At 41.4% G+C, this 13,187-nt stretch overlaps 1 protein-coding gene across 15 annotated transcripts in view; it reads right to left on the reverse strand.

The window, feature by feature from the left end:
- The window catches only part of ebf3a (EBF transcription factor 3a), a 92,908-nt gene extending 80,143 nt beyond the window's left edge, over positions 1-12,765 (reverse strand). For 7 of the 15 annotated variants that reach the window (XM_058407049.1, XM_058407048.1, XM_058407058.1 and 4 more), the window contains exons 1-6: positions 12,048-12,764; positions 11,590-11,746; positions 11,040-11,103; positions 10,646-10,701; positions 8,157-8,230; positions 6,431-6,499 (exon numbers count right to left, since the gene is read on the reverse strand). In XM_058407049.1, the coding sequence (XP_058263032.1) occupies positions 6,431-6,499; positions 8,157-8,230; positions 10,646-10,701; positions 11,040-11,103; positions 11,590-11,746; positions 12,048-12,181 (554 nt within the window). In that variant the 5' untranslated portion in view covers positions 12,182-12,764. Of the gene's footprint in view, positions 1-6,430; positions 6,500-8,156; positions 8,231-10,645; positions 10,702-11,039; positions 11,104-11,589; positions 11,747-12,047 lie in introns of all 15 variants that reach the window. The other 8 variants (XM_058407055.1, XM_058407057.1, XM_058407046.1 and 5 more) reach the window with 3 other exon arrangements.
- Positions 12,766-13,187: the final 422 nt, after the last annotated feature.

Here is a 13,187-nt window from a genome sequence, read left to right on the forward strand (position 1 = left end):
TTTTCTATGTGAGCGTGAACAGATTGCAGCTTGCCAAACACAGGTTAAGCTTTCTGTCTTTTTTTTTTTTTTTGTCCTCCCTCCACTCCTGTAGATCTGGCAACCCTGCCTCCACGCTCTCCCAGAGATCTGGCAACCCTTCACTTCCTGGCATAAAAGGTGACAATCTTCATTAAAACCTCTTACAGACAACTGTCAGTTATCCTCAGTTCAAGGAAGCCAGCTGTTCGTTCTCTCTCTATCTACCGCTCTCTCACTCTCTCTCTCCGAGTCTCTCCAGCGAGACGGCGTTCATGGTTTATAAGCCGTGTGTGTTCTGAAGAGTTTCAAGGTGAGAGTGTCATCTGCTCAGCTCGTGAAGGTGTTTCTGAATATCATTATTTTCAGCTCAAAGACAAAGGATCAATTAACAAATTGTTCCAAACGAGCGCCGCGATACGACTCGCACCGACTCCAACGCAGGCGACTTGTTAATAGCTGAAATACATTTACATATAAAAACAAACACAGCCATTTGGTGCGACATTACAGTGCACAGGGCTAGAGCAACATAATGATATGATATTGTGTTAACACATAACACTCATGTCATGTGACCCATGTCACGTTTGTACTTTATTACACTTTCCAGCGCTAATTAGTTGTTGCTGTTACTCACATGTTCAAGCTGTTTATTTTCCTTGCTTTGCTGGATTGAATCATTTTATAGGCAGCAAATAAAATTATTTGACCGTAGATTTAGTTTCGTTTGAACATTCTGGGAATTATTTTCCTCCATAAATTTAATACTTTTTCATATTATTATTATTATTATTATTATTATTTCAGATTATTATTATTTTAACTTCTAACATACATTATGATGATTCAGTGTGTGTGTGTGTGTGTGTGTACACCAAAAAGGCAAAAAATAATTCTTGCTATATTCTCTGTATATTCATGAAAACGCCTTGAGCTATCATGCCATATTTACCACCTTGCTCACCTCTACTACTGCAATGATATAATTTGGTACCGAACCTAATATAAGGTTAATAGAATAGAATAGAATAGAATAGAATAGAATAGAATAGAATAGAATAGAATAGAAAATTAGATAAGGAAAAAAGGATGTAATTCTTATCTTAATGATGTTAAATGGTGGTTAGGTTTTGTCATGCTCCTGATAAGCGAGTGTTGAAGAATGTACACTGTATTGTGCTTTATAATATCAGTTCATTCCCTTAAAGGGGTTTCTGACATCTCTGACTGCCTCCTTTCCTCCCTGTATCTCAGTCTCAGCTCTACTACTCCTCCACACACTCACACACACACACACACAGGCAAGCCTTTACACAAGCATCTCCCAGAGAAGGTTCCCATGCCACAGGCAGAATCAGACAGCCCTGACAGGAGCGAGCGGCTGCGGCTTGGTGTGTGACTGAAGCTTCAAAAGAGCCGGGCCGAACACCTGCACCAAAACGGCAGCCGCTTAGCATGGCCAGCTCCATGTAGGCACGCATTAATGGCCTCTTAGAATAACGCAAATACCCCCCACTAACACTTAACACGCTGGGCCAGACACACACACACACACACAGAAAACACACACTGGAGCGAAGTGAAGGAGTAAGGGAGCATTTTTTACTGCTGCGTCGGCTAATTTGGTCATGGTCAGTGGAATCTGTAACGTGGCCCGAGCCATCACCTTACTTATTCACTAGGCAAGCTGGCTGAAGGGGAAAGAGGAGCTCTGTGCTTTATTTTCTCTATGTGTGTGTGTGTGTGTGTGTGTGTGTATGGCATGAGCAACAGAAAGCTTGCTGACTGCCTCATAAATAAGAGCAGCAGAACACACCTGTGCTGGTGCTGTAGTGCGGCTGTAAGGCTGTTACCTGGCCAGAGATATATCTGCTGTCTGCTCAGCCATTAATCAGAACTAATGAAGCTCTCTCTCTCTCTCTCTCTCTCTCTCTCTCCACTCTCCAGCAGTGTCTCTCAATGTAGCTCTTTTAATGCCCTCTCTTTTCCCATATCTCTCTCTCTTACTCACACAATTTCTAAAAACAACCCATGAAAAGCTGCTCTCGCATGAACTCGCATGCTCACAAGCATGTTTACTTACACACCACATCCACACATCCACATCTGAATGTCACCTGAGCATGAAAAAAAAAAAAAAAGAAGATGCAGACCTGAAATGGCTGGAGGCTACAGTAACAGCTGAGCAACCCTCTGCTGCTTCCTACAGGAGAGACAGACAGCCAAAGAGAGAGAGAGAGAGAGAGAGAGAGCAGCAGAGCACCATTCTCCATTTAACACTCTTTTAATTACCCTCCACACAGGTCTGTGAAAACCTGCCATTCAGGAGCACTTCAAAACAAACAATCTCTCTCCAGGTCCATCACATCCTGCTCTCCTGCTCCGACGCTGATATGTAATTAAAGATGTCTCCAAAAATGCTCCTCGACAGCCCAGGACGCGGCCAAAAATGTAAATGACATTAACAGAAAGACAATGAATTGAATTTTTAGGTTTAAAATGTCCCTTGTTTTGTTTTGTTTGTTTGTTTGTTTTTCTCTTCTTTTTTTTAGCTCATTTCCATAGCGTTTCTTTTTTCTCTCCCCACACCAACAAAAGCTCTGACCTTCTAAATGCTGGCATTTGTTCAGCTGAGCTCGGAGCGAGCCGCAATCGAGCATCTGCACACCGAAGAGAGGGAGGAGAGCTCGTCATGAAGACCTGGGCCATCATGTGCCAGAGAGGCAAACAAAAGAAAAACATTTTTTGAAAAAAACCGATCTGAAGAAGAAACGACGAGGAGATATCAGAAATGATGGTCATTTGTTTATCTTCAGAAAAAAGGAAAATGTGAGTGTCTATAAAAGAGAATCTCCGGGCACGTGAATGGGGCGGCTAATAATCACCCGTAATCCGGCTCATATGGAAATATAATGAATGTTAAATGAAATCAGCAACAGGCCCAAATGACGCCCGAGCCCAGTAGGAGAACAGGTGCAAGCGGCTGTGCGGAATAAGCTATAGGACGAAAACCGGCCCAGCACACAACTGTGCGTGGCAAAAAAAAAGTCAATCTCATGCATTATTCAGCTGCATGGGGTGGGATGGGGGGGATCTCTCAGGGGTCAGGCTGTCCTGACCTCTGTGACAGGAAGTGAAAGGGAGATCGGTGGCTAGGAAAGCCCTGATCAGTGGCAAGTATTATTAGTCCCCGAGCCGCAGAATAAAGCCACAATCCTCTCCTGACACACTCGCATGATCGCTAACCTGTCTCTGAAAGCTTGTGGTGCATCCATCACTTACAGACCTCTGTGTTACATCTTGCTCGTACTCGTTCTTTATTTCTCACCTTCTTTACACATCCCCTTAGATGAATAATCTATGCCAGAGCAGTGGGAGGTGAAATATTTAAAGATCCGCTGAGATCGATTCTGCAATTCTGCAACAGCTGTTAAATGCGACCAACTTTTCGTTCTTTTGCTGTTATTTTTCTCTTTTTTTTTTCCCAAGCTGTGCAAAAGTCCAAGAGAAAATAGGATAAACAGATGTCTGGCTTGCCTACAGGAAAATAGGACACATTTGGAATGATAAGTCTCTTAAACTCCATTGAAAATGCCAGCAGCGTGATGGTGCCAGTTACTGCCCGTGCCCGTGCCAGCGAGCAGCGCGCCTGCCCTGAGTGCCATCTGGGAAAATGGTGCTGAGAATGTTATCGATAATGGATCACAAGTTCCTCTGGTCAGCATGGACCTGCGCTGCACAAGTCTCTCTCTCTCTCTCTCTCTCTCTCTCTCTGTCTCACTCTCTCGTCTTCCCTTCCTTTCTTTCTCTCTCTCTCTCTCTCTCTCTCTCGCTCTCTCTCTCCTCCTTTATGTTCCCTTCCCTTTCTCTCATTCCCCCCAGTTAAATGTTTTGATTGTAACATAATCGGCCCTCCCTTGTCTGCCTAAACAATCCCCCCATTCATTTTCTAGATTCATTCCCCTCCATGTCCATGCAAACCATTATTTCCAAGCGCTTGTTGAACATGAGCACACGTAGGCCTCCCTGTTCCTGACACCAATCATTTCATATCTACATATCCCTCTGTCACAATTTTGGCTGTCAGAAATGAGTGCAAAATAAGAAGTTCTGTGCTGAAGACTTGGCCCTTTTCCGCTTCTCCCACCCGTACTCGCGCTTCACATTCCAGGTTAAAGTTTCAGCACTTTTTTTTTCCTCCAAGTCCCATTTTCTGACTAAGAGTTCTGGGAGCAAAAGGATAAAATCATCTGCTCATAGTGGCAATACGTGGACAATGCAGTAGGCTAATGAAGCACGTCTGCCTTTGTGATGGCGCAGAACGGATGAAAACGATACTCCCAGCCTTTTCAGGCGGCCCACAATGAAAATGTGAGCTTTTCTATCCACTGTTTGAACTTACGACAATATCTCCTCCTTTCGCTGCAGACTCTTTCCCTGAGACTCAATACCTCCTCCACTGTTCCTCTTTTCCTATTTTACTAGTGTTACACGCATTGTTCACCAGATTGAAGCACAAAGCGCAGACACCCGATCCCTCCAACTCTATTTAGGCGCGATACAAAGCCGAGCAATTTATGGGAAGAGCCAGTGCGTTAAATATCAATGACGCCCTGTTGTACAGTGTTCAGCATGTGTCTCTTTGAAGGTAAATATATACTGTAACTCAGCTCAGCAGGTGAATAGAGCTCACTGGATTTCAGACATCCCAGGAACTACCAAGAGGAAGTGAGACACGGTTCATCGTTTGCTCCAAAAAACGAGAACAACCTCGCAATAATCCTTCCCTCTGCTTTTTTCATCTCCCTCTCCTCTCCGCTACAGGGCAGTGTAACATAATTCTCAGCCTTCTATTAAAACATCCTGCTACTAATTACTGCTCACGCGCTGTAGCTGCACATCAGTGGGTCTGTTCAAATACTACAGTCAGTGATGTGGAAGAATACAGAGCATGTGTCAAGTCAAGCGCTGATTTTTACTCACGGACAAGACAGTAAATAGTAAAAAAAACACTACTTTAAAGGTCATAATAGGATTATTTTTTTTATATATATAAATATGGTACCACTTTTTTGCTAGCATGTATCCCAGTAATAAAGTGTACTTGCTGTTCATATATCACTCTTTGGCAATGCTTATAAAAACTGATTATCATGCAGAACAGCATTTCCAAACCATAACCGTATGACGTGTGATGGGAGGAAATTCATAGTGCTCAAAGCATGTGAGCACAGCCATAAATTCAGCACTGAGGCAGTGAGTCCTTTTTTCCGACACTTCACACACACACACTCACACACTTGTGCTGAGTGGCAGTAGCAACTGGCAGTCCCTATTTGATTACTAATAAGAGAGATGTTCCCTCTGTCAGATACCAAACATTCTCCACTAAGCAAACAGCTATTTCAGCTAGTCAAACATTAGCATTGCTGTCCAGCAGTGGCGCGTATTTTGCCTCGGCTTGCGACTCGCTGTCTTTCTCTCCCCAATCTAATTTCTCGCTCAGTGGACGGCAAAGTTCACGATGGGGAGATAAGTTTGCAACATCAACAGAGCAGAGAGAGACGAGGAGCAAGTGAGACAGAGCTGAGATAGAGAGAGAGAGAGAGAGAGAGAGAGAGAAGGCTCTGCTCTCTGGCACAGAGTGCCAGTTGTTCATGCTGTCTTTATGGAGCATGGTGGGCTTGTTCTACCTCACTAATCTCCAAGAGGCCCGGGCAACGCTCTGGCACATCCCTACTCCTCAGATCTGCCCTCATCTCCTCCACGCTTCTATACTCTGCCAAGATAATTGGTGATAAGAAAGCACTCCAAGACTTGCTGAATGTCTGTAACCAACACAAAGTCGCAGGAAATAAAAACAGAACTTAAAAAGAAGTAGTGGAGAGCAAAAAAAAAAAAACATCAAATCACTGATCCTGCAGGAGACAATGTATTTAAGCTCGCTAATGTTATCAACACGTAAGCAGCAACAACCAGCTGAGAAACATCTCTCGTTACCCAGGAGTAGCAGTATGGGATCTCACACACACACACACACAATACACCTTATAAGAGAAACAAGGACAGTGGGAAGCTGTGAGCATCACGTCTAGAGCCTACAGAGAAGATAACAGGGGAAGAGGAGATGGAGGCGAATGATGCACTTGTTAACAAATTAGGATGAAGGAGGGAGAGCTGTGAATCTAAAGCCAGACGCTCTCTAGGAATAAATGACTCGTTGCTGGGAGAGGAAGGGCTAAAGCAACTGCCTCCCTTGGCACCTCAAGCAATTACACACTCCCTAAAGACACCCCCAGGTTTCCAAGTCAACCCACCTGTGCAAAGACCAAAACACCGGGCCACACCACCCATCACACAAAGACAACCCACCCAGAGACGAACGGAAAAACAAGAGCGGGGCCCTTACCTGTCGATGATCACAGGGTCTGAAGGGGTTTCGTTTCTGTTCCCGCAACTTTTCTTGTCACAACACCGACTGTGGAGGAAAAAAGACAAACAAACAACAGCGGAGATGTAAGATTTGGTCTCAGTTCAGGAAGCGAGTGTTTTGTCTTGCTAGAGCCTGAATCCAAATCCGTCATTTGCTCTTTCCCTTTATAGCGTGAGGTGGAGGCGGCTGCCTGGCTGGCTGGCCATCCCCAAATCGGGCGCTGCTGTGCCGAAACGGGGAACAACATGTTGCGGTGTTTGCATTGGTGCTGAACAGAGAACTGGGAAAGGGGGGGGGGATGCCAAGAGGCAGGAGGATCACTTTCACAGCTTCGCCTTTTGTTTACCTCTAATTGTCAAGCTGTTATATCTGGAGAGGATGCAAGATGCCACCTTCAACCAGTGCTTTTGTGGGGCACTTATTAATTACAGGCTCAAAAGCCTGCATCAATCTTTCACAATGTGCCAATGCCTCCATTTTGAGTCTGCTATGACGCTCCCATTATGAATGCTTTAATTAATGCTGAAATGATACAAGGGGAAAAAAAAAATCTTATGCCTCCTGCATGTAAAGAAGCACACTTGTATAACGGTTACATGTCCAAATTCTCACCATATGGTACGGGGGAAAATATGTAAAGCTCCTTTAAGCTGACAGATAAAGTGATTAAAGTTAAAAAAAAAAAAAAACAGCACTTCACAAAGCCACACATGTGAAAGTTGCATGTACTCACAGCACAAGCCACTAGTGTGGTCAATAGCAATGTGTGTCTTATCTCTAGAACAGGCAGCACACAGCAAGATCAGTATTTTGTATGTTAATACCTAGGAGCTCAGTTGTATGAATGCAGCACATCAGTGGGGACTAATGGCACCAAAGCAGAAGCTGGCAATGCAGCATGACCTTTGGGCCTGTAACTGATGCTTGATGTTAGTGCTTAAAATTGGATTGGTTGTACTCCTTTATTCCTGTCACAATTTTCTCATTTCTGTTTGACGTGGGATTTCCTAATTCATTGTGGCTGGAGGATTGTAAAAGACATGGAGCTGCTATCAAAATCCACCCTTAGTGCCCCATGTACAATAATAATAATAATAATAATAATAATAATAATAATAATAATAATAATAATAATAATAATATATTTTATATATATAAGGCTATGTTATTGTAATAATGTCTAATAAAACTGACAAAAGATAAGTTTGCTTCTGGAGCGTATTTTAGATCTTCTGTAACAATTCCTCGTGCACTCCAACGTGCCGCAGTCCGAAAAAAAGGAAAAAAAGAAAAAATCAGTGACCTGCTTCTGTTTACGTCTTAGTGCGCACTCCCTAAATCAATCCAAACCCTTCTCTCCATCCGGATGCTGCTCAGTTTATCCTGGCCAAATACCCATTTATGTTTCATGCATCCGATTATTATTATTATTATTATTATTATTATTATTATTATTATTGTTATTATTATTATTATTATTATTATTATTATTATTATTATTATTATTATTATTATTATTATTATTATTATTATTATTATCGAGCAATTTTTCCCTTAATTATTTTTTTTTAAATCAGTTCAGATATTTATTTAAAAGACAAATAAATAAATAAATAAATAAATACACAAATACAGGACACATTTTTAACGCGTGTATAATTGATGGGTTTTTTTTTGGCTTGTTTTTTTTTTTTCTTCTTACCTGCACATAATTTCGTGTGTGAGGAGAACTCGGCACATTTCTGGATTCTTATCTTGGCCTTCATAAATAATAGCCTTAAAACAAACAAACAAACAAAGAGAGAGAGAGAAACAGAAATTTGTGAACAAACTGCCAAAAAAATAAATTACATGGACTTAATATATTAGTATTATATTTGACATAGTGAGCCGATAAGCTGTACACTTAGTTACAGAATACAGAATAATACAGAATAAATAAATAAATATAATTTAAAAAGAAAAAAAAACAAGAAACGTTAAAGAAAATTGCGCTTGTGTAATTAACCGTATTTCTGCAACCTTGCATGTATTTTTTTTTATTATTATTATTTGCTTTACCGATAAATAGATAAAATTGATTTATCTAAACAAAATCTGCATCTACTATGTCCTATGAAATAGGTATACAAATTCATCTCCCCCCCCCCCGAAAAAAAATAGTTTAGAAATATATTTAAATATAAAATGAAGTGCATGTCTATATAAAGGAGCGACGTTATAATTTCATAATTTATCAATAAAGCCTCCCATACGGCATGACCTTTGTTATGTCCATAAATAAGTTATGATGGAGAGGCATATTCTATTTGAAATTAATATCAGCGCCGGGCGCTTCACTGTGATGATAAATAATGTGACATTAATAGCACTTTATAAATGAAGAGGCGCATATGCTAACCGTTTAGCTCGTCGCTGCATTTTATTTGAGAAGATGAGAAGGAAATGCTGGTGCATTAAAGGCGCTCGGGGTGCAGATGGGCGCGGGGAGCGCACACATCACCGCGCCTATCATCGCCACACATTGGAGGGGGAAAAGTGCTAATGGCCAATCTGCTGTTTATTTTTGAGCCGCTAACAATGATTTTTTTCCTCGTTGCTTTAGATAAAATCACGGTGTCGGGGGGTACGGTTGAGTAATTTTTGAGCATTGGCTTTAACAGATGGCGCAGAGCTGGAGGTGCGCTCTCCTTCACTTTCTCTCTCTCTCCTCTCTCTCTCTCTCTCTCTCTCCTTCTTACTCTCTGTCTCTCTCACCCTCTCTGTCTTTCTCTCTCCCTCTCAAAATTAAAGCCGTTAATACATTAAAGGGCTGATAAATCTCCGACATTTCCTTGTATAAAATAACAAGACTCGCAGGCAGACGCGCATGGAATTCAGTGCTTAAAAATTAAAATGTAATACTTTCTTGGCGTCGTCTAGCCTAATAACTTTATAAATTAATTTTACAATAGTAATACGTTAAAATTAAAATGAAGTCTTTAAACGCGAAGGGGAGAAAGTTATTTGTCTGATGGCACTTTGTTATCTATCCTTACAGCCATGATTTATTTTTCACCCTCCCCCTCCCACACACACACACACACACACACACGCTGTAAATACGGGAAATCCATAAAGTGTCTGTTCAGCGCCATTGACTCTTTGATCATTTTCACACCAATTAGGACACGGCCTATATTTATAATTTCTGTCGCACATGCAACCCCAGTAAACCTGTCTAAACGAAGGAATAACCAAATCAGAGCGTTCAACTTGTCTAGCTCTTCAACGTGGCCATGATGGAAGGAAATGAGACGGTTAAAATGCGACATCATGACGAGGAAACAGTACCAACTCAAGTGGCCCTCTCAGGATTTATTTCTCTTTCTATAAGCATATAGAGCAAGAAGTCACGACCCCCAGGCTATACATCATGGGATTTTATGGTCAGAGATAATAAATGCAGGACCAATTAAATAAAACTATCGCACATCAGCCGAAAAATAAAAAAAACAACCTTTAAAAAAATATATATTTATATATAAATATGCATTATGTGGATTATGTAAAGATGTGCACGGGAGAAATTATGAATTGGATTATTCGCGTTATAAACAGTTTAAGGTTGTTTTTGTAATCGCAAGTTTCTTTGTAAAAGTAACGCATTTTCTTGCATGAATCACGTCGCGCGAACTCAGGATTTTGCGCCGTGATTAACTTAACGCAGGGCATATCAAATACATCAGACTGTCTCAAAGGCAGTAAATCATAAAGAAATATGAACGGCATGGAGAGCTTAAATACGAGCTGAATTATAACGAGGGAAGAATGAGAGCTCATTTTATCCTCCGCATTTAGTGAGCAGCCTTTCATGAACCCTGCATATCATCCTCTCTTGCACTGGCGCGGGGTTTGAAGCGCGTGCTCAGTCATGTCGGGTTTTTCCCCCCTCCTAAATATAGCGTGGCGTTAATAATTAATACTAAATTATCCGGCAACAACACAACAAAAAGAATTCGCAATTAAAAACAACAAAAAAAGAGAGCGATATCTATTAAAATAAAATTCAACATGCACTATAAACAAGCAGCAGCAAGAAAAAAAAAAATACAGCGCGAGCAAGAGAAAAGGCAAGACTAAAACTTACTAAAAATTCATATTAAAATACAGTAATAAAAAAATAATAATGATAATAAAATAGGATCTTACCTGTTTTGTCATGGAATCGATTAACCGTACATAAAGATCCTGTTCTGTTCTGACGCCTGTGGGAAATGTTTCATTCAGTGAGCGCCATGGAATAGCCACACTTTTTATTTTTATTTTTTTATAAATATATATATATATAATTTTAGTATCAAATAAAATCTCACAGGTGCAGGAAGCTCTAATAATTCCAAATAAGAAAAAAAAAATTACCCAACGAGTTGTTTGTGCAATGTTCCTGGGCATTTTAAAACTTCCATAACAAATATTCTGATTAAAATGGAGCACGAGCATTTAAAATAATTGTTATTATTAATAATATGCTTGTGTTTTTTGTTGCTATAAATTTATTCCTTGCTCCTTGTTGTCAGTATCAGTATGGAGAAGTTTGACTTACCGTTGCTGTATAAAAGCTGTAGTTTGTAATGTATCCCATTGTTAGTTTTTTCGCTGTTTGGTTCCTGAAAATAAGCACGGTTGGCAATCAGACTGACGTTTTCTGAATTTTCTTTCAATTTTGCATGTGTGAAAAATGATCTTGTTTTTCTTTGTAGTTATGCATGGACACTCGAATAATGTGTCCACTAACTTTATCTATATTCTCTGTTAAATTGCAAATATCTATTAACTATGTTCAGATTCTATAAATACGTTTTATATTTTTTTTATAAAGCCAAAGTGCGTTAAATATAGATTTTTACACTAGATTGTAGCCTATTCATTGCATTCACATTTTTTACACTGCACTGCACAATTCTAAATGATGTGATCCTTTAAAATTCACAGCTAGGTATTTTATATTTAGGGATATGTGTATAATAAAATTTCTGTGATCCTCCGTTCAATTCAGAACTCTTTTGGCGCATATGCGTTTCTCTAAGTTCTGTGAACTTGAGAGGGGGGGAAAAAGCTCATCTTGCGCGGCATTTCCAAAAAGCGGCGCTTACTTTCTCCTTCTCCACAAAGTCCACAAAAGCTGTCCTTTCGATCTCGACGGGCTGACCCTGTCTGTCGTACAGAGCCAAGACGAAGTGGAAAAAATTGGACTTCCTCAGATTGGACGGCGGTTGTTTCTCGTAATGCGCCCGCGCCAGACCCACTCCGCTGCGGGGGAAAAAGATGACAAACCGGGGTCGGTTAAACAGTAGGGACAGAGGGAGCAAGGGAGCAAGGGGAGGGAGGGATACACACGAAATAGATACAGTATCAGGAAAAAAGCATCTAAGCTGGTGGAAAGTGACCGGGAGAGTATTCTTGATTTGTCACTTAAACAGTAGTAATATGATGTAATGAGCGGCGGAGAGGTGCACGGGGAGACCGTAATTGATACATGGCATAAGTGGGGATTTAGGGTTGGTCTGAGAAATGCATGAAAAAAAAAATCGGGATGATTTGGCAGACGTACCTTTGGGCGGCTGTGTTAGCATCCACCACCCCGGCCGTGTGCATCCATGATCGGACGGGGTTCATGCCGCTGCCCAGCGGCTCCTCTTTCATAGTCGTCCCCCCTCTCGGTATATTCTCCTGAATCCCAAACATTAAAGCGGCGTGCGCGCAAACCAGCTCCAGCCGACGAGGTCAAAGCGAAAATCGGGAAAGGACGCGTCGTTTCTCCACGAGACGCACTCGGATCTCTGCGAGAGTTTGGTCGTGATTTGTTGAAGGAAAAAAAAATAGAAACAAGCCCAGTTCACAACAAGTCTCGGCTCCTTCTTCAGCGCGTCCCGTGTTGGCACGACATGGACGATTTTAGTGAGTGGAGGATTCTCTGTCAAGATCTCTCAGCGGCTTGTTTGGATCGAGATCCCGTTGGAGGAGTCGTCGAAATACCTGGATGTTGTTTTTTTTTCTTTTCTTTCTTAAAAAAAATCAGTTCAACATCTCTTGTAACTTTGCGCTGTGATGATGCTCTCAGGCTCGTGTCATCATCCCTACAGGAAAAAAAAAGCTTCAGGACACTGCTGAATCGACCACTTTCTGGCAAGGCGCTCCAGCTCCAAAAGACAAATAAACGGGAAAAAAACTATGATTTAGCGCGGAGGTGTTCCCGGACGCGGGAGAGAGCTTGATGAGGGGGGCCTTTAGCGTCTCTCGGAATGGATGGAAGCGTACAAAACTCAGCCCTCTATCCCCTAGGACTGAAGCCTTTCCCGGGAGCCAAAACTCTAGACCCGCGGGATCCGCACTGTCAGAGCGATGACGCGCTGTGGGCGGGGTTTTGACCATATATGGAGGAGAAGGGGTCTGACATTTCCGGTCGCTGGCGTTGCCCAAGTACCGCGTGAGTACACATACACACACTACAAGCAGACTGCGAGATGTACTTTTCTATTCACCTTTTCAAAACATGAACGAGCTCGAGCGAATCAGGGGAGGGGGAAATAATCTTAAAACATGCACAGCTTTTGCATGCAGCCTGCCATTATAATCCATTATTTGTTTTGTGGTTTAGTTTAGAAATAAATACGCAAAAGTAATGCAGTTTAAATAAAATTCTATGGCACATGAGAGGAAATAAATGTTGCACAAATGTGAGGGGTGAAAA

Source organism: Hemibagrus wyckioides, linkage group LG13 (assembly GCF_019097595.1).
Source record: "Hemibagrus wyckioides isolate EC202008001 linkage group LG13, SWU_Hwy_1.0, whole genome shotgun sequence".
Classification (NCBI taxonomy): domain Eukaryota; kingdom Metazoa; phylum Chordata; class Actinopteri; order Siluriformes; family Bagridae; genus Hemibagrus; species Hemibagrus wyckioides.